This window comes from Vigna angularis, chromosome 4 (genome assembly GCF_016808095.1).
Source record: "Vigna angularis cultivar LongXiaoDou No.4 chromosome 4, ASM1680809v1, whole genome shotgun sequence".
NCBI classification, from domain to species: Eukaryota; Viridiplantae; Streptophyta; class Magnoliopsida; order Fabales; family Fabaceae; genus Vigna; species Vigna angularis.
The window spans coordinates 28,997,356-29,018,033 of NC_068973.1; the positions used below are offsets into that span (position 1 = coordinate 28,997,356).

Genomic DNA, 20,678 nt, shown 5'->3' on the forward strand with positions numbered 1-20,678 from the left:
AAGGTGGGGTTAGATCCGTTTGGATGAGATTTTCGAAAATAATTTGTTTATATTATGATCAGGTTTGTGTTCATACTTTTTTTAGCAGGTTTGTCTTCTACCATATTTGTTTTTGTAGACAAAGCTTTGACCTTGTAGTAGCACACTCTTTCCTGTTGGTATCTTCAATAATTATGTCCATGATGAGCTCTGAATGTGACATTTGCTTGTGTCTGTGTTTCAGTTAGTGTTTCTAATCAGTCCAAGATGGTGATAATTTCTCAATCAGAAGTTTTGAAACAAATTCATCCGGTAGAAGAATGTTCTCACTTTGATATCTTGAAGCAGTTTGTGGTACTCATTTATTTGAGACTTTATGGCCTTACCTTTAATAATTTTCCAGCGATAGTAATTTTGAATAACGAACCTTTGTTTGACTATATCTTCAACATTATATTTGAGAATCAACAAATACCAAATGTCTTTTACTTCTTTATAGGAACAATATACATCGAAAAACTCATTAGAGAGCACACTAAGTAACGTCAGCACACGTTCTTGCTAGTGTCAAAAATTCTGACGAGAAAAGACTTCGATTTTCGATACATCCAAAAAATGTTTAGCCAATATCATATAAGTTCCGAAAATAATGTTCTGATTCTCCAGGTTTGAGTTGTTGATGTCAGCCATAAATTCTTAAGATTATTGTAGAAAAGCTAACAAAAAACACAAACAAAAATTTTTCGAAACGTGTAAATCACTGTCTTTAAAAACTTATTTGCAATGTGTTGTGCAAGTCTTCCTTTTCAAAAATTCTAAAGATATCAGAACTAGTAAATAAGACTCCTTAAAAAAAAGGAGAAAAAGTACCGAGAATGTTATAAAGGTAGATATAATAAATGAGAGAATGAAAGAGTGAGAGAGAAGAAAATAGAATATAAAAGACTCCTACGTGAGAGAGGAGTGCATTAGGGATTTTCCTTACTTCAAAATGGGAAAGCATGAACTCTTAGAGTTGGAACCAGCCTCAAAGATTATAACTTGGGAAAAATTCGTGCAAGACGCGCTCGTCAAAGACCGTTTTCAACAAATAAAAAAAAGTTAAGATAAAATCTGTGCATTCACTTGCGGAAGAATTTTCTGAAACTATCACTGATCGAGCCTTTTGATTTTGACCACGCAACATTGATAAAGTAACTTTCTCTTGCAGACTTTTATGGTATATATTACTTTCTCTTGTCTCAGATAGGTCCTCGTTTTCTAAAGTGTGTCAAAATGGTCTTTAATTTTGAAAATTGCAATCAATTGAGACCTTCCCGTTAAGTTGGCTGGACGGCGTTAAAGAAATTGATGCGTGGGCTGCTGAGATGACCAAATGGTACTGACGTGGCACAGTATTGTTGTTGACCTGGCTTAATGGTGAGTTTTTATATTTAAAAAAGTGAAATTTTTAAATCAAAACGCAACATTTTGATTTTTAACAGAATAAATGAACGTTTTAAATGAAGGAATCCCTAAATTGAAGAAATCCCCAAATTCGGTGACGAGAGCGAGGTTCGTGTTGGAGGTTGTTATTTGAGGGTATTTTGGTTCGACGCAGGTGGGTGGGTTTAAGAACGTAGTTGTTCGAAGACGATGTCGAAGGAGCATTCTTGTTGTTCGTCGACATGCAATGTGTGGCGGAAGGAGAACCGTAATGTGTGTTCACCGATTTGCCACTGTGGACTGAGATGTGCGATGAGAACTGCGAAAACTTTGAAGAATCGTGGCAAGCAATTTTGGGGATGCTCGAAGTATAAGGTATGATTTATTTGACGTTTGTATTGTGTGGAAGTGTTTTTGAGAAGAGATTGTTGTTTATATAGAGTGCTGCTAAAGAGGGTGGTTGCAACTACTTCAAATGGTTCAATGATGTTGTGGAAGAGGAAAGGGGCAAATGCTTGAAGTGTGAAGGAAAGAAAGAAAGTTCGGTGCACAGTGAAAAAATGGATAGTAATAGGAAAATTTTAGTTAAGTTTGAGAAATCTTTGTTGGTTGTTGAAAAGCGGATGAAGGTGTTGATATTTTTGGTTTTTCTTTTATGTGTAATAAACACAATTTGCGTATCAATGTTGATGACAATGGGCTGATGGGTTGTAACTGTGTTGTACCTTTGTTCCATTTCAATAAAAGTCAAACTTCTTATTAGTGAAAAATTCTATTTTTGTTATGGAATGTGATGAGTAAATAATGTTATTATGTTAAAGCTGTTATGTTTTTATGAGTCTATATATTGCTATCATACACCTGCGTCATGCATATCTGAGGTGTTTTTATGAGTCTAAAAAAATCTGCATTGCTCAGGGTCACTTTTTAAAGAATTTTGCATCACCCAATAATAAGGCATATATTTTTCTGATGCCCAAATATGTAGATAAACATACGTGATGGAGAACAAATATATCTGGACAAAAGTGCACAACAAATATAAAACATCAAAATATAGACTCATTTCATTGATATGCAGAGGTGAAGAAACCTACTGATTTCATTGATAAGCAAAGGTGAAGAAACCAATATAAAACATCAAAATACAGACTCTTAAAAGCAGAATGACATTGTCTGATGATTACCAAACTGCTGTCTAATACAAAAAGATCACCAAGCTGCTGTCTGATACAAAAAGATTACCAAACTGCTGTCTAATACAAAAAGATTACCAAACTGTTGTTCAAATGACAGACATTACAAAAAAGATATAAAAAGAAACATTAAATTTGTTCATTTATCCCCTTCAACTGCAGCTTCTTCCTGATTTGATGATGGCATGTAAGGTTGAGTTGATGGGTTACTTTGTTGTGTTTGTTGAGAGTTAACATCAATTGTTTGTTTTGCTTTGGTGCAAGAAGTCCTGTTGTGGCCGAGTTCCTTACAAATGCCACATCTTTTCTTTAAACCACCCTTCCTCATTCTTTTGTGATCCTTCACCAACTCCCATTGCTCCAACCTTCGCTTCTTCTTTGGTCTCCCAGGCAATGTTCTTTTTGGTGGAGGGAGGACATCATCATATGTGGTAATCTCCCACAGATTGTTCTCATTTATTGGATAGACAATTGAAGAGTATGTTTCTTCATATGTTGATTTCCTAAAGCAACATGGAATGAATTCCTCTGCATCAAGATTTAGGAATTTCATAGCAGCTAAGGTGTGGCAACATGGTATGCCAGTGATTTCCCACTTCCTGCATGTACACAAATTTTCATCTAAATTTACTACAAATTTGTCACCAGCTTGGGACACATGGCGAACTTCAAAAATCTTGTTGGCTGACCAGCTGTAAAATCAAAACAAGAAACACATTATAATCATAAACCACTTACACATTTTAAAAGAAATCATAAGTCAACAAACCTCATTCTTACCACGGTATCCAATATTTAGTTAACTGAGACTCCTTCTTTAGTCTAGTCATGATTTTTGGACAAATGTTCCCAGAAAGTGATTGACTTTTTGTCCTGTTAGTTGCCCATCTCTTCATCAAGTAAAGGCGGATTTCCTCCAACATGGTTACGATTGGCTTAGACCTTGTATGCACCATTACACTATTGAAAGCCTCTGACATGTTGTTAACCAAAGTATCACACTGAGGCTTGCTGCTAAATCTTGATCTTGACCAGTACTTACAACATATATATGTTCATCAATGTTACTGTGAAAATTTGGCACATTTTTAACAATAGAAATTTAAATACAAACCTGGGAGGGATTTTTAACAAGTATTTGAAAGCCTCATCGTTAAGGTGTTTAATATTTCTCATTTCTGCTTCCCATGCTTGTGGATGGGTTGTTGTAGCTGCCTTCCACATCAAACGCTTTAGTTGTTTTCCAGGGAATTTCTTTCTAAAATTAGCGTATAAGTGCCTAACACAGAAATGTTGATCAACTCCAGGCACCACTTCTTGTACAGCTTGTAGTAGTCCCTGTTGAATCAAATTATGACAGTGTTCTTAGAGATATGATTTCAATATGAAAGTTAATTAACATAATCGGGGAATAGGTCATGTGCATTACCTTTTGCTGGTCCGACATGAATGTAAATGATGAACTTACTTCCTCCCCACCGAGATCTTCAACCAGAAGTTCAAGGAACCATCTCCAAGTATCCTTGTTCTCTACTTCCACCACAGCATACGCAAGAGGTAGCATTTGATCATTTGCGTCTCTACCAACAGCAGTTAACATTTCACCACCATATTTTCCTTTCAGAAAAGCACCATCCAACCCAATAATTGGCCTGCAGGACACAAAACTATCCTTGCAAGCCTTTAGACATGTATAAAACCTCCTAAAAATGGCTCCATCCACATTCTCTTCAACTTTGACTTTCACTGTGGATCCTGGATTACGAGCTAAAACCTCATTCGCATAATCATAAATCCTTCTATATTGGTATTTGAAAGACCCATCAACATTGTCTGAAGCAATGGCCTTTACCTTATAAGCCATACATCTAGATACACCTACATTCCATTTTCTATTTATCTTCTCACGAATTTCCACTCCCTTTACTTGGGGATTTTGTCTAACAGTTTTTTCCAACCTCTTACTGAGCCATTTTGCATTAAGTAATCTTAATTTGTGCTCTCTACTACATCTGTGGTTGTCAACAATAGTCCTTAATTGCCACGTATGAATGACTTCCATATAAGCACAATATGCCATCCAGGGGCACTCTCCTTTAGCACCCATACATTTTAGCCTAATTCTCTTCTTATCATTTTTAATATATTTAATATTTCTGCCATTTTCTATTGCATATGTTTTGATGGCATCCACAAAGTCTTGCTTGTCAGCAAAATAAGTTCCCACATCCCATTTATAATCTACCATTGTCTTAGGCATGCAAAAGGTTACAAACTTCACATAACCCTCCTCTTCATCATCTTGTGCTTCACTTTCTGCTCCACTGTCTAATTCATCAGATTTCCATTCATCATCGGACAAACCTCTATCATCATCACTATTCATTCCATCATCCACATCACTATCATCAGATTGCACATCAACTTGGACATTACCAAACCAATCTGCCACTCTATCTCCTACCTCCTCTTCTAAATCACACTCAACATTAACATCAACCAGACCTTCCATACAGTCATAATTAACCTCATCATTGCCATCATCATCACCACTACTGGTCCAGCTACGAACATCACAAGCATCCTCTTCAACCTCACCCACACCAACCTGTGTTTCAATTTCTCCTTCAACAACATCATCAGCCTCAACTCTTTCTTCTGAAACAACAACAGTTTCAGTCATTCCATCACACTAACCTCTCTCACCTTCATCTACAACCACCTCAAATTGTCTTTCACTATGCTGTTCACATTCACCCCCACCAACCTCTGTTTGAATTTCTCCTTCAACAAAAACATCATCCTGAAGTCTTTCTTCTGAAACAACAACACTTTCAGTCATTCCATCACACTGACCTCTCTCACCTTCATTGACAGCCACCTCAAATTGTCTTTCACTATCCTCTTCACATTCACCCCCACCAACCTTTGTTTGAATTTCTCCTTCAACAACATCATCAGCCTCAACTCTTTCTTCTGAAACAACAACACTTTCAGTCATACCCCCACCTTGCTCTTCACATTAACCCTCAACCATACCCCCACCTTGCTCTTCACCTTCACCCTTAACCATACCTACAAGTTCAACTTCTACTTCATCTGTATTCTGAGGAATATATTCTAACATATGTATCACCTGAGGTTCAGAGACATTGTGAACAACAAATAGATGAACCTCACCATTAAGCCTGACTAAGGTAATCATGTGCATGGCTCCTATGTCATCCAACAAAGGTTCCAACCTATTTTCCAACACAGAACCACCACCTACACAGTACAACAACTCCTTAAACCCATCATAACCTAGACCTTTTACTACATTGACTACAAGGAAATAGCTCCACATGTCTGGGTCAAAGGAAAAACTTGTACTCTCCCCCTCATACTTAAGTCTTCCTTCATTTATGAACTTTCCACCATGGTGGAAAACAACTTCAAAATTTTCTTCCATGACGTACAACACAACAATTATATTTTAACCTATAAAGTAAGAAAACACTTTAACAATGGGGGACCACATTGCAACCGACAACAACAAAAAGTAATAACAATATATACAAACCACAACCCACTGAAAAAGACAATCCAACAACACTTTAATAATGGGGGACCACATTGTAATCGAAAACGAAACAGTATACAACATGCAACAGTGTAGGACAACCATAAAGGACAAAATCATCAAAAAATTCAATCAAAAGCACATTTACTAACCTGAAAAAGGTGGTTCACTTCGAACACTTTCGCCACTGCCTTCCACGTGCTTCACCGCCAACACCTTCCTGATTCTACCGAAATAGCACCGATAGATCACTCGCAAATCTAGAAACGATACCTATTTAGTCACCAACTATACCAAATAACACTGATATACCTTATTGTCCCCCAAATTCCAACCACAAAAGCCAACCCTCGACAAAACCCTATTCTCCCAATTATCCCAAATTCCCCAACATTGAAATTAAATAAAACTAACGTAACGTTCATTTATTCTGTTAAAAATAAAAACGTTGCGTTTTGATTTAAAAATTTCATTTTTTTAAATATAAAAACTCACCATTAAGCCAAGTCAACAACAGTACTGTGCCACGTCAGTACCATTTGGTCATCTCAGCAGCCCACGCATCAATTTCTTTAACGCCGTCCAGCCAACTTAACGGGAAGGTCTTAATTGATTGCAATTTTCAAAATTAAGGACCATTTTGACACACTTTAGAAAACGAGGACCTATGAGACAAACCTGCACAAATAGGAATGTCGAAAATGATTAAACCTTTTTTTATAAATAAATATGAAATAATGGAACTGTCTTTGTCCCTTCGGTGTGCAACACAACAGTAAGAAAAATTGTAAAGTATATCACTTATTTTTTTTTTATATCCATGTTGTATAACACGTGTTAGGCTAGAAATAGATACTTAGTTAGCTAAGAGGAAATAACAAGTTCATGAGCACAATAGCACCGTGTCCACAAAATTATTAAAGCTCAGTATCCTTATTTGGACCTCAGCTTCTGCATTAACCTTTCCATCAGAAATCAGTTTCTACGAATTTCTTTAATCTTGTATTCTGAGCTGCCCAAATTCTTTCCCCTTTTCAGTTTCATCCTCTAGTAACAACTCAGCATATAAACCTTCGTGGACATGGCAACAGCCTTGTCCACGACCAGTGTGCTATGCTGGAGGAATCCGCAGAACCTGCACGTCATTAACTCTTCACATACACCTTGTTATTCCTCACAGCAAACTGGGATTCTAAGAACTGTGGCTGCTTTAGCCTCAGAAGGCAGAGAAAGTGAGAAGTTCTCCTCTTTGTTGGTGACCAGAAGAACAGTTTTGGCTTCTGGGGTTTCCTTGCTGGGTTTCCCGGGTGAGAGTTTGGCCGTGGTGAAACAAGGCCTTCTTGCTGGGAGAATTCCTGGTCTGTCCGAACCAGATGAACAAGGTTCGTTCACTTTGGATTATAATAAACAATTTGTTTGCACAGTCCATTCTGCGATGACTACACTATTCTATCTGTAGACTGTAGTGTCCCAAAGTAAATGAATTTGTGATGTAGCAATGCAGGCAGATAAATGTGCATACAAACCATAAGAAAGCAATTTTTTAATGTAAGCCGTGATAAAGGAAATGTACTCCGTCGTATGATAAAGATGCCGTGGGTGTAGAGTGTCAAATTTGTTGTAAATGATAAAACTATGGTTGTTTAGTTTAAAAGAAGCGCCAATTGGTGCAACACTGGTTTAATCCTAATACCCTTTAGGAGAGGCAAAAAGTTTCAGTCTACCAGTTATGAAATGGCCCGGTCCTTCTAGGAAAGAAAAAATAAATATCTCTTCCACTTTTAGAGCTATACATACAGTTGATGCTTAATTCTTAACTTGATTTTATACATGTTTTTTAAGTTAGAATTCCAATTGTCTCTTCTGTTATAGATTTTAAATGAAAGTGAGATAACGTAAGCAAGGATTTGATCAGACAGGTTGGAGGACATATCGCAGGCCAGATGAGAAGTCTGGTGGACATGGTGTTGGATGGAGTCCTATTATCCCATACTCCTTCAGAGTGCCTCAAGAATGGGAAGAGGTGATTCTTTACAAGTTAGAGTTGGAAAAAATCACTAGAATATTTCTTTTCTATCTCATCCAGTCACACGTATTGAAAAGTTATAAATATACCGGTGGAAATTCCTTAGAACTCATAAACGAAATAACTCCCATGCCTCTTTTTTGTGCGAGCAGTTTACTTCTCTTTTAATCTGAAAGATCTGTTACAACATGTCTTCATCTAGAGGACATTTTATCTTTTGTTTTCTTCAGCTCCATGGTTTCTGTATACTTCAGCCAGCATATATATGCTTAGCAGGTACCAGTATCAATAGCAGATCTTGGTGGCACAGAGATAGATTTGAGATTTGCCAGCTCTAAGGAAGGACGCTTGTTTGTCATTGTTGCTCCCGTTCTTCGATTTTCAGATGGTGAGTACTGAGTTTTGCTCATTTTTCTTTCTCAATCTTTGCTTTCTAGAGATATGGAGAATAAATTGAAACAGAAAGAACAGTGAAACCTCTAGGTTGAACTTCCATTTATGTGGTAATATATTTACTATAAATCTATACAGATCTTGGTGATAATGCTACAATAGAAAAAATTGGACCTCCAGAGAAAGTGATCAATGCATTTGGTCCAGAAGTAATCGGCGAAAATGTAGAAGGGAAGGTTCTGAGCTCTAATGTAGCAGAACATGAAGGAAGAAAGTATTACCAGTTTGAGCTAGAGCCTCCTCACATTTTCATTACTGCCACTGCAGCTGGCAATCGCTTATATTTGTTTGGCGTAACAGGCAGTGGTATGACTATTTATCCCCTTCTAAGTCATCTCACAAGTCTGAACAGCTAGAAAGCATATAAAGAAACTATGAAAACTAACAGAAAATAATATAATGTTGTCTCAACTCAATTGCAATTTGCAGGTCTTCAATGGAAGAGACACTACGATGATTTAAAGAAGATAGCTGAGTCTTTTCGGGTTGTATAATTTGAATCTTCAGTGAACCAAGAGATCGTTGAAATGAAACTTTCTGTATTTGTAGTTTAGTACAAAGAAGTGGTTGTTTCTCAATACTGTGTCTGATTGGGATTTATGTGGATCGAAAGATCATATATGTTGAATCTTTGAACCATCAATGTACCAAACCAGTTTTGTTACATTTGGTAAATGCTATGATTGAGAAGCTTGGATTTATAGTGAAGATTAAGAAGCTTGGTTACTTAATTTTCGAGAATTTAAAGTTTAAGAGGTAGGGTATTTGTTCTTGTTGAATATAGTAAAACTAAGTTAGGATTAATCTCCCTTATATAGAAAATACATATAGAATAATGTATTTATAATAATGAGAATGTAGGCTAAATCTAAATACAAATCAATATGTTAAAATAACATAATTAATATAGGAATTATATTTCTCTACTTAACATAAAGCACAATATATCTAAGACTTCTAATCCTATGTCAGGGCATTGGCACATGTCTTAGTAGGGGCTTATCATAATATTTATGAATGATCTATCAATGAAGGACCACCAACAGAATGAATCAGTGATGTATTAGTAAAGCGCAATTCTTTCATCCTTTCTCAGACAACTCCTTGATAATAAGCACAAATCGAGTAGCTTCACTAATACAAATCTGTTGAAATATTATCTCATAATGGAGGCAGAAACCACGGATTGATCTTGGCGCGGGGCTCACAGTACCAAAGCACTTTGCATCATTATTGCCAGTAGGCCAGTCTTATTTTGGTATTTCTCCTTTTTAGATTGCACTTAGGCCGTTCATTTCAATGTGGGGCTTCCTCACTTCAATCCGCAATAGTCACTAAAGATGATTGAACTACACCCAGGTATCTTTTGAGATCCTCCATCTACCATGATTCTCCTCATCCTTTCAGCTTTCTCCCATTTTTCGGAAGTTGCATAAATATTGGACAAAAGCACATTGTGAGAATTAGCACCTGTAACAGAGTCTTCATGGATCAACTTCATTACTTGTTCTGCCATGTTTACATCTGAATGAATACGGCATGCACCAAGCATTGCCCCTAAAACTATGTCGTTAGGTTTCACTGGCATTCTTACCATCAAGTCATAAGCATCTTTTAATCTCCCTGCTCTTCCCAAGAGGTCAACCATGCATCCATAATGCTTGATTCCTATTTCAATTGCATATCCCTCCATTTTGGATATTACTTCAAAAGCTTCACGGACCAAACCCCCATGAGCACACGCTGAAAGCACAGTAAGAAAGGTGATACCATCAGGCCTTATATTTGAGTCCTCCATCCTGCCAAAAAACTCAAGAACCTCTCTGCATTTTCCATTGATGGCAAAACCTGAAATCATAGCATTCCAGCAGATGATGTTCCTCTCATTGAATCCTTCAAACACCAACCTTGCATTGACCAAGTCACCACATTTCGCATACATGTCAATCAATCCACTCAAAACAAACGGGTTCACAGCTATCCCTCTATGTTCTATCATGTGATGGATTTGCTTACCAACATCCAGGCTCCCCAGCTGCGCACAGGCAGATAAAACACTAACAACAGTGAACTCATCCGGTTCAAACCCTTCAGCTACCATTCCCTCAAAAGCTTGCAGTGCTTTCTCACAAAATCCATTCTGCACATAGCCAGCAATCATGGAATTCCAAATCTCCAAATTCCGGACCAGAACCCGGCTGAAAACCGCCTCAGCCTCAGCAATATTGCCCTTCTTGCAGTACCCATAAAGCATAGACGACCACACAAAGCAATTCCTTTCAGGCATCAACTCAAAGATCCCCCTGGCAGCTTCCATCTCTCCTATTCTAGCATACCCATCAACCATCACAGTCCATATTAACACATCCTTCAACTCACGAGGAACCTCATCAAACAACCTCCGAGCGGTGACAATATCTCCATTCCTAGCAAACCCACCAATCATCTGACTCCAAGTCACTTGAGTTTTCCCTTGCATCTCCTCAAATACAAGAGAAGCAGATCCTGTGTCTCCATTTCTCAAGTACCCACTGATCATGGCATTCGAAGTCACAACATTTCTTTCCGGCATTGTATCGAACAGTTTCCGTGCATCTCTGGTAGCGTCACATTTGCAATAACTTGTAAGCAATGCGGTTCCAATGATCACGTCGCTCCCTGAACCAGCCTTGATGGACTCTGCATGCAAGGTCTTCACGTAGTGAAGAAAGGGAAGAAAAGCGCATGCCTTGAGTAACAGAGGGACCACACTGGAGTCGTATAATCCTACGTGCCGGGTTTGTTTATACGCAAGAAGGGCACATCTCAGTGATCCTTGCCGAATGTGGTTCCTTATTGAACAAGACCAATAAGATGGGTTGTTCTCCATGAGGCAAGGTTAAAGCTCATCATGGATCCACACAATTTGGCGTGTTAGCATGTTTATGTCAAAATTTTGACAAAAAGATGGATATAAGTGTTTCAACATCTTACGAAGGACTAAATTGCAGCTGCTATAATAATTTTAAAATTAAGAGTAACTATAATTCGTAGCAGTGGAAGACAGAAACTCGAGCAAAGGTGGTGCTCTGGTTTTTCTCCCATGTTTTTAGTAATAACAGCTCCCTTTTTTTCACTGAAAGTGTAACTGGATGGTGGATATTTAGGAACGATGGGATAAGTGCTTACAATTTTTTTCCCTTTTTTTGGCTACGCACGTTGTATCTATGTTAAAATTCTAACTTTAATTTTTTTTGTTGTATTATTTTTATATTTTACAGCAATTTTTTATTTCTTTTGCATTGAGTAATATTTTAATATGTCGTTTCTTTACGTTTTTGCAAAGACGAAAAATCAAGGTAATATTGGAAGACCATACACAACCCTTGCATATCCTACCTAACAACAATAATGGATTCTCGAAGAATGTTACGTACAGACTGCATCCAAGTATTTCTAACCTATTGTTACACGAGATGTGAAGAAAGGCACGAACTATTGTTTTTAATCTTGTGGTGCCTAAGCCATTTACAAAATTTCTTTTAGATAGTTTTCCAATATTAAATTTTTTTTATATTGTAACAAGCACAGTTTCCTCGTGTCATTCTTGTGCTCACAAAACATTTTGACTAGAAACAATATTTTTTTCTTTTCTATTAGAACCTCTTATTTCTCTTTTGTATTATATATTTTGGATTATATTCGATGAAGAGATCTAGTATATAGTTTTCATAAATAAATATAATTATTTAGTTTTTGGTTTATTTTATAAGAAATTGAAAGATTGGAAAATATTAGAGAGATAAAGTTAGAAGTCACTTGTCTAACGAGACTTTGGCAACTCTAGTCTAGTCAAGAAGTCTGGCGAGTAGAACAAGCTAACATGTAAGAGAAGCTACCTTTCATCGAGTAAGATGATATTTTGGACTAGCGAGAAAGCATTTTTTTAATGGTTTAAAGTGTCAAAACTTGAACAAAAGAGTAGTTTTGGACTTGGGAATGCAGCTGAAGCTTAAGACACGGGTTGAGACACTTTTAAGGCTCAAGGACTCCATCTTCCTCCATCATTTTCATTATTCCAATCCCCTCTTGTGTTCTAGATGTATAGGAGTAGCTAAACTGTATTTCATTAAGGTTGGATGTAATGTACCTAAACTCTTTGTAGTTCTTTCTATGCAATAGAATATCTTTCATTATTCTTGTGTTCTATCCTTTTTATTCACGTACATGATGGAATATCTATGCTATTTGAGTGGTGTTTAATCATTGAAAAATGTTTTAGAACATAGACATAGATAAAACGACCAAAAGGTTTGGTTATAGACATAGATCAAAGCTTTTGGTCTTTCTAGACAATTTTTCTTAATGTAAATCTTGTGTTTGAATATCTAAGGGGTTATTATTTTTACATAAGGATTTAGAACTTGTCTCTAAGGGAGGGCTTGTATACTTATGATGTGAATGCTTGAATATGTTAGAGATATATTGTATGGATGAGTGCATGGAGCATGGCTCATGAAGTCCAACTCCGATGAGTCTTTAACCGTATCATTTTATAATTTTTATATTCAGTATAAGTTTATATGTTTTCAACATATTTGAATCAATCAATGTTTATATTCATTGCATAAATTAGTAAGTAATCATAATTAACTAAACAAACACAAATTCCTTAGAAAACGATACTTGGACTTACAATCTATATTACTTGAAATATTTTGCACGCTTGCTAAAAAGTTAACAATTACCATGCTTCCCACTTGAGTATGTGTTTGGGCTTTGCCCTTCATAACATCTCCAAACATGTTACAAAAATAACTTCCTTCTTTGCTTCGTGTATTTTATTTTGAAGTGTCATTATCTTTTGTACAACCATGTTATTTCTACCATTGTTGTGAGTTTATGGCTAACCTTTTATGTTCATATTGCAAATTTTATTTAGATATAATAAAATATGCATTAACTTATGGACAAGACAATAAATCTAATCTTATTTCTACACGTGTTATGTTGCATTGACTTATGGATGAGATAATAAATCTAATTTTATTTCTACACCAGTTAATTAGTATAGTATGTAGGATTTATTTATGATCCATATGGTTAATGTTAAACAAAATATATCTGTTTCTGCTGGAATGGGACGAGGAAAGCACCTGCTGCTTCCGCTCGGGAACGTTCCTCCTTCACCGATGGGTCCTTCTCACTTCTATCTTACCTCCCGAATCTTCCTCTCTCAATGCCAAAATGGGGGTGACCTGCAGGAAACACTCCGACGCTCAAGTCAGAATTTATCTCCGCAAGTCTAATCAAAATCAGAAATCAGAGAGTTTACCTTCTTAGTTAATTGTTATTTATATGGTTTCAAGGAATATTAACCATTAATTTACCTCTTAATGACGATCAATGCCAACCTTAACTGCCCTACAGTGATCGTTACCTCATTAATTATGCATTCATTGACATTCAAAAGTTGTCTCCCGCAAACGGCTGGATAGTTCACGAGTATTATTCTAGTGTCCGACCGAGAATACTTGGCTTCCCTCGCCCCTGCGTGTCCGGTCGGTCTAACCTACTCGGTAGTAACTCCTGCCTGCCCGGTCGGTCTAACCCACTCGGTAGTAACTCCTGCGTGTCCGGTCGGTCTAACCTACTCGGTAGTAACTCTTGCGTGTCCGGTCGGTCTAACCTACTCGGTAGTAACACCAGTCCCCCAAGCCCAAGCAAAAATATTTTTGCGTAGGGTTTTGAAGTAGCTTCCGATCGGTTCGCGTCTTCTCTTATTAGGACCTTCAACCGCGTTGTTGACCTTCTAAAAGGGCGTGAATTCGTAGAGTCATGACGGTAAAATTTAGGCGGGAAAAGTAAAAAACGAACCGTCAGATCGCCTAGACCGTCAGATCTTTCTTCATTTGACGCTCTAAATTTGCTTGGCGAATCGCCTTTTACCTCCTATAAATAGCCCCGAATTTGCCCTAATTTTTTACCCCTTTCTCCTCGCCTTCATTTCTTTCTCGTGCCTATTCTCCTCATCCTAATCCTATCTCAGGTAATCATGTCTTCTGATGTCGCCGATGAAGAGGGCAGGGGGTATCCCGATGATAAGGTTGGTACTTCGTCTTCCTCCTCGGGTACCGTTGCTGGTCAGGGTGCTATAGCCACCAATTCAAGGAACTCTTCCGATCTTCTGGCGGATAGTGATGCTCCCGAAGAAGTCGTCATTAACGTGGACTCTTCTGGTGCTTGGGACGGTAAGCCCAGAGATTGGCCTGTTGTTTCCGTCTATGATTGGGTTCCCCATGAGGTTAGGCAAATGTCTTCCTCTTTCTACCATCGTCGTCCATTTAAGGACTTTGCCAGTAGTGTTTGTCTGGTCAAGGTTGCCGAGGACGCTAGCCATTTTAAACTAGTTGTTTGCCAAATGACCGAGCGTGTATGCCACGGTCGGGAAAATTACCCCACAGACTTCTTCTATGCTTACGCCACCATGTTTAAAGATTTAAAGGTTCTCCTTCCTTTTTCAGATTTTCAAATGAGCGTTCTGAGGTAGCTTAACGTTGCTCCTACCCAGCTGCATCCGAACGGTTGGGCGTTTATGCAAGCATTCTCTGCCGTCTGTACCGGCTTAGCCTTATACCCCACTCTTGGAGCCTTCCTTTACTTTTTTCACGTACAACCTCATCCGTCCAAACCTTGGGTTTCCCTGAGAACGATCGAGAATAGACATTTGTTATCTCTTTTCAATAGCTCGTACAAAGACTTTAAAGGAAATTTCTTTAAGGCCGTGCCTTCGGAAGCTGGGTACAAGAGTTTATGTTTCCCGGACGGGCGGGCTAAGTTTCCCTTTTATTGGATCAACAACCCCAAAAAGGTTATTTCCTGGCCCAAGTCACGGATGACACCCGAGGATTTGGACTTCATAAATCAACTGAGTCAGCTGCCCCTCAAGTCATCTTCTCGCATGCTGATCGGTTTCCTGAACAACAAAAATCTTTCGCCTAATGCTACTTATCCAAGATGGATCCAGCCAGAAGCAGCACCTTTCCCCGCTTGTTCGCTCAGAGGGGGGCAGACGTAAGGAAAACAAGAGGGGGCTTATCCCGCGCCCCGACTACTGCTGCCATCCCTGCGACGTCTCTACCGATCCAAAAGGCACCACCTCCTCCGCCCACTACTGAAGTCCAGTCACCCAAATCTATTCGTCACCTTGCCGACAAGGTTCCACAGTCGGAGCCTATTCCAAAGAAGAAGGGAAAACGAAAAGCCGTTCGAAAATCTTCTGTCGAATCCATACGTGCCAAGAGGACTCTGCCCAACGGTCCTCCCCTCTCTGGGCCGCTGAGTCCCAACTCGTGGGTGGCGAAGCGCATTCACTTTGATCTTTTTGCTGAGGAGAAGGCTCTAGTCAATGGGATGACCGAGGAGGAGGCCTCCAATATGGCTATGGAGTTGGCCGCTCGGTCTACAATGTGTTTAGCTTATGCCGCCCAGAAGAGAGCCTCGGCTTCTACAGAGCTTCAGTCTCTTCAAGAGAAGTACGACGCCGCCGTGAAGTCCAACCAAGACTTGACCCTCTGCCTGGCCGAGACAGAAAGGATAGCGGACGAGGACAAGAAAAAAGCCAACACTCTGCTGGCCGAGACCGGCTCTGCTCAACACCGTATGCAACAGTCTTTTGATGACTTGAAGCTTGACCTCCAAAAAGCGACTACCTCAAATAAAGAGTTGATGACAGAGAGGGATGGCCTTTTGGCCGATCGGGATTTGCTTCGGGATCGAGTGTTGAAACCGGAGGCGAACAACAAATTTCTAGGCGATGAAGTGGTGAATGAGCATTTACTCGGCTTCGAGAAAGCGCTCGCGTAGTGTAACCTCCTTTTGCAAGTTCCGACCGAAGACCCTCGTCTCGATGTGAGCATGATGGTGGTGGATGGGAGATTAGTTCCGATCCATGTTGCTCCACCTTCACCTGTGGCCATTCCTACCATTCAGACTCCCGTTGAGGTGATCGAGGAGACCGACGGGGTTGATGTCCAACCTTAGGTCTTTTAGCTGTAAAATTTTGTTGCTTTTTTACCTCTGTAACTTGTAACAGATTTATTTTGAATGAATACGTACCTGTCGAGCACTTATTTCGTACGCATATGCTTCATACTTAATTTCACGCTTGATTTGTCAAGTCTTCAACAACGTACCTTTATTGCCTCTCGATTTTAGGTCTTAGGAGCTCACTAGGAGCGTGCCCTAAGACCAAGGTGAGAGTTCACGAAAGAAATCTGCCTCACCCGCTGGGTTTAGGTCTTAAGAGTTCACTAGGAGCGTACCCTAAGATCAAGGTGAGAGTTCACGAAAGAAATCTGCCTCATCCGTTCGGTTTAGGTCTTAGGAGTTCACTAGGAGCGTGCCCTAAGACCAAGGTAAGAGTTCACGAAAGAAATCTGCCTCACCCGCTCGGTTTAGGTCTTAGGAGTTCACTAGGAGCGTGCCCTAAGACCAAGGTGAGAGTTCACGAAAGAAATCTGTCTCACCCGCTCGGTTTAGGTCTTAGGAGTTCACTAGGAGCGTGCCCTAAGACCAAGGTGAGAGTTCACGAAAGAAATCTGCCTCACTTGCTCGGTTTAGGTCTTAGGAGTTCACTAGGAGCGTGCCTTAAGACCAAGGTGAGAGTTCACGAAAGAAATCTGCCTCACCCGCTCGGTTTAGGTCTTAGGAGTTCACTAGAAGCGTGCCCTAAGACCAAGGTGAGAGTTCACGAAAGAAATCTGCCTCACCCGCTCGGCTGCTATGACAAATGATGAAAATCTCATGATAAGTGATGAAAACCATAGTATTATTGATATGCGATAAAAAGTACAAGTTTCTTTCTTAGCTGAAATAAAACTTCAAGTGCGACGCATTCCATGTATTGAGAATAGCCTTTCCCGTTGGATACTCCAAACGGTATGCTCCGTTCTTTAAGTTTTCGACCACTTTGAAGGGACCTTCCCACTTTGCGGCTAGTTTCCCTACCGCTCGGTTTCGTCGGGCTTCCACCGTCTTTCTCCACACGAGATCTCCTTCAACGAATTGTCGGGGTTTCACCTTGGTGTTATAACGTCTCGCAAGAAGTCTTTTCTGGGCCTCTGCTCTAATCGTTGCCACCTCTCTTCGTTCATCTAAGGTGTCTAACTCCACTCGAAGTTCATCATTGTTATTCTGCAAACTTTGAATCCCCCTTCTGATGGTAGGTTCCCCTACCTCTGTCGGTAGCACAACATCCGTTCCATATGTAAGGTTGAACGGGGTCTCTCCGGTTGTACCGTGCGGTGTGCAATGGTAGCCCCAAAGAACTTCTTGTAGCTCATCCACCCAGGCTCCCTTAGCACTTCCCAACCTTTTCTTTAGCTCTGCGACAATGACTTTATTAGCCGCTTCAACCGAGCTTGTTACATGTTTGATTCCCAGCCTTTTATAAAAATCCCCCAATCATTTATCAACGAATTGCAGTCCGTTGTCTGTAACTATCGTTTTGGGGATTCCAAATCGGCAAATGAGTGTCCACACAAACTTTTGAACTATCGCCGCAGTGATTGTTGCGAGCGGCTCTGCTTCTACCCACTTGGTGAAATAATCAATTGCTACTAGCAAGAATTTCTTCTGAGCTTGGCCTATTGGAAAGGGTCCCACAATATTTATTTCCCATTGTGCGAACAGCCAAGGAGACATTAGGCTGTGTAATTCTATCGTCGGTAGATTGAGGTTCTTGCCATGCTCTTGACATTTCAAACATTTCTGCACAAATATCTTGCAGTCCTTCTCTACCGTCGGCCAAAAATAGCCTGCTCTTATCACCTTTGCTCGTAGCGCTCGCTGCCCAATATGCATTCCACATGCCCCTTCGTACAGCTTCCTCATAACGTATTCGGCTTCCTCCGTGGACACACATTTTAACAAAGGTAAAGAGAACCCTCTTTTGTAGAGATCCTCCCCTAATAATAAGAATCGAGCGGCTTTCTTGGCTTCAACCGCTCGGATATGCTAGCCGTTCTCCTGCTTCTTAATTATATCTCTAATGTCCTTCCTCCAATCAGGTTTATTGGAAACCTCGTGGACCAACAAGCATTCCACCGAAGGACTCATCATAACTTGCCTTATGACAGAGGATAGTTGATCCTTCCCCTTGCAATTGGCCAGTTTGAATAAAATATCCGCCCTAGTATTTTGTTCTCTAGGCACATGTTTAAATTTCACCGTCCGGAATTGTTTTACCAAATTCTTTGTCTTATGATAATAACAGAGCAGTTGATCATCTTTGGTCTGGAAACTCTCATTCAGCTGTCCTACCACCAGTTGGGAGTCGGTCCGACATTTGATTGAAACCGCTCCTAAGTCCTTAGCCAACTCAAGTTCGGCTATCACTGCTTCGTACTCAGCCTGGTTGTTGCTTATTTTGAACCGAAAAATAATTGTCTGTTCAACGACAAAGTCGTCCGGTCCCTCCAAAACGATTCCTGCTCCTCCCCCGAACCATTCGAATGAATCATCCACATAAAGGGTCCATGCTCGGGAGCATTCTTCTTCCCAAGGTAATTCGACCGCAAAATCGGCCAAGTGTTGACCTTGTACTGCCCCTCGTGGTTCAAATTGTAACCCGAATTCAGATAACTCTATCGACCACCCTACTATTCTCCGTGCCAAGTCTAGTTTTCGTAGAACTTTTGCGATCGGGTTATCCGTTCTCACCACCACTTGGTGACTTTGAAAGTAAGGCCTTAGGCGTCGTGCTGCCATCACTAGGGCCAAAGCAACCTTCTCTACCCGCTTGTACCTTGTTTCAGCGGCCTGTAATGTTTTGCTAACGAAGTACACGAGTTTAAACTCGGGTAGCTCTTATACCAAATTAGTAGTATGCTTTTTACCTCGTCGAAGGCTTGCTCACACTGGTCATCCCAATTAGTACCCGCACTTTTCTTCATGATTCTCACAATCGGTTTTATCTGCTCGGCCAGTTTTGGAATAAAGCGCGACAGCGAAGTCAACCGTCCTACCAATCTCTGAACCTCCTTCAAATTCTGAGGGCTTCTCATCTCAAGTATCGCCCTGCACTTGTCGGGGTTCGCTTCTATTCCTCTGGTCGTTAGCAATAAACCTAGGAATTTTCCCGCCGGTACCCCGAAAGTGCACTTGGCCGGATTAAGGCGCATATTATACTTTCGCACTTGATTAAAAACTTCCGCAAGATCCCTCACATGATCCTCTAATGATCCTCTACCGAACGGCTCCTTACCACCATGTCGTCCACATAGACTTCCATGCATCTACCAATCTGTCCGCAAAAGACTTTGTCCATCAATCGTTGGTAAGTAGCCCCCGCATTCTTCAGACCGAACGACATAACCTCATAACAATAGTTAGACCGCTCGATGATGAAGGTCGTTTTATCACTGTCCGGGGGATACATGGGAATTTGATGGTATCTCGAGTATGCATCCAGGAAGCTTAACATTTGGAACCCCGATGCCCCATCCACTAATGCATCAATACTTAGTAGTGGATAAGAGTCCTTCGGGCAAGCTTTGTTTAGATCCGTGAAGTCCGTACATATTCTCCACTGGCCGCTCGACTTTTTTACCATCACAACGTTCGCCAACCACGTTGTATATTTGATTTCACGGATGAAATTTGCTTCCAACAATTTTTCTACCTCGCTTGCCACCGCGAGTCTCTTTTCTTCCCTCAATCTTCTCTTCTTCTGAGCCACCGGGCGGGCTTCCTTAAATAACGCCAGCTTATGCTACATAATCCTCGGGTGGATTGCTGGCATATCGATTGCAGTCCAGGCAAACAAATCCTTGATTTTCTTTAACTCTGCTCCTATTAACCTGGCTTGTTCCTCCGTTAACTCACTTCCAATGGTAGTAACCTGTTCCTCCGTTAACTCACTTCCAATGGTAGTAACCTGTTCCTCCTTACACCCCAGGCTGAAAGGCCTTGTTTCTCCCATTGGTTCCATCCGGTCGTCGGTATTGGTTCTTGGATCCAAATCCGCCATGGCTACCTCCGAGCGTCTTCTCCTCTG

The 20,678-nt window shown here is 40.1% G+C and overlaps 4 protein-coding genes across 4 annotated transcripts; 1 reads left to right on the plus strand and 3 right to left on the minus strand.

Annotated features, from left to right (window-relative positions):
- Window positions 1-2,632: 2,632 nt before the first annotated feature.
- Window positions 2,633-3,643, minus strand: LOC128196297 (uncharacterized). The gene is made up of 2 exons (XM_052876615.1): window positions 3,381-3,643; window positions 2,633-3,292 (listed from the first exon to the last, which is right to left on the minus strand). Exons 1-2 carry the CDS (start codon window positions 3,578-3,580, stop codon window positions 2,740-2,742), a joined length of 753 nt encoding a protein of 250 aa, XP_052732575.1. The 5' UTR covers window positions 3,581-3,643; the 3' UTR covers window positions 2,633-2,739.
- On the minus strand, window positions 3,639-5,601 carry LOC128196257 (uncharacterized). The gene is made up of 3 exons (XM_052876507.1): window positions 5,307-5,601; window positions 4,030-5,258; window positions 3,639-3,938 (listed from the first exon to the last, which is right to left on the minus strand). Exons 1-3 carry the CDS (start codon window positions 5,599-5,601, stop codon window positions 3,639-3,641), a joined length of 1,824 nt encoding a protein of 607 aa, XP_052732467.1.
- A 1,458-nt stretch (window positions 5,602-7,059) lies between these two features.
- LOC108330875 (psbP domain-containing protein 4, chloroplastic) lies at window positions 7,060-9,349 on the plus strand. Its single transcript, XM_017565459.2, has 5 exons — window positions 7,060-7,544; window positions 8,082-8,185; window positions 8,465-8,576; window positions 8,720-8,947; window positions 9,071-9,349. Exons 1-5 carry the CDS (start codon window positions 7,244-7,246, stop codon window positions 9,133-9,135), a joined length of 810 nt encoding a protein of 269 aa, XP_017420948.1. The 5' UTR covers window positions 7,060-7,243; the 3' UTR covers window positions 9,136-9,349.
- A 142-nt stretch (window positions 9,350-9,491) lies between these two features.
- Window positions 9,492-11,814, minus strand: LOC108330934 (pentatricopeptide repeat-containing protein At3g21470). Its single transcript, XM_017565537.2, has one exon. The coding sequence runs from the start codon at window positions 11,508-11,510 to the stop codon at window positions 9,954-9,956; it is 1,557 nt and encodes a 518-aa protein (XP_017421026.1). The 5' UTR covers window positions 11,511-11,814; the 3' UTR covers window positions 9,492-9,953.
- Between the last annotated feature and the right edge of the window lie 8,864 nt (window positions 11,815-20,678).

Coding starts and splice junctions, on each gene's coding strand:
- LOC128196297 (XM_052876615.1), bottom strand. CDS start 3,580: ATGTCAGAGGCTTTCAATAGTGTAATGGTGCATACAAGGTCTAAGCCA. Junction 3,293..3,380: donor ACTAAATATTGGATACCGTG/GTAAGAATGAGG, acceptor TTGATTTTACAG/CTGGTCAGCCAACAAGATTT.
- LOC128196257 (XM_052876507.1), bottom strand. CDS start 5,601: ATGACTGAAAGTGTTGTTGTTTCAGAAGAAAGAGTTGAGGCTGATGAT. Junction 5,259..5,306: donor TGAGGTGGTTGTAGATGAAG/GTGAGAGAGGTT, acceptor TTGTTGTTTCAG/AAGAAAGAGTTGAGGCTGAT. Junction 3,939..4,029: donor TCATGTCGGACCAGCAAAAG/GTAATGCACATG, acceptor TTGATTCAACAG/GGACTACTACAAGCTGTACA.
- LOC108330875 (XM_017565459.2), top strand. CDS start 7,244: ATGGCAACAGCCTTGTCCACGACCAGTGTGCTATGCTGGAGGAATCCG. Junction 7,545..8,081: donor GTCCGAACCAGATGAACAAG/GTTCGTTCACTT, acceptor TTGATCAGACAG/GTTGGAGGACATATCGCAGG. Junction 8,186..8,464: donor TGCCTCAAGAATGGGAAGAG/GTGATTCTTTAC, acceptor TATGCTTAGCAG/GTACCAGTATCAATAGCAGA.
- LOC108330934 (XM_017565537.2), bottom strand. CDS start 11,510: ATGGAGAACAACCCATCTTATTGGTCTTGTTCAATAAGGAACCACATT.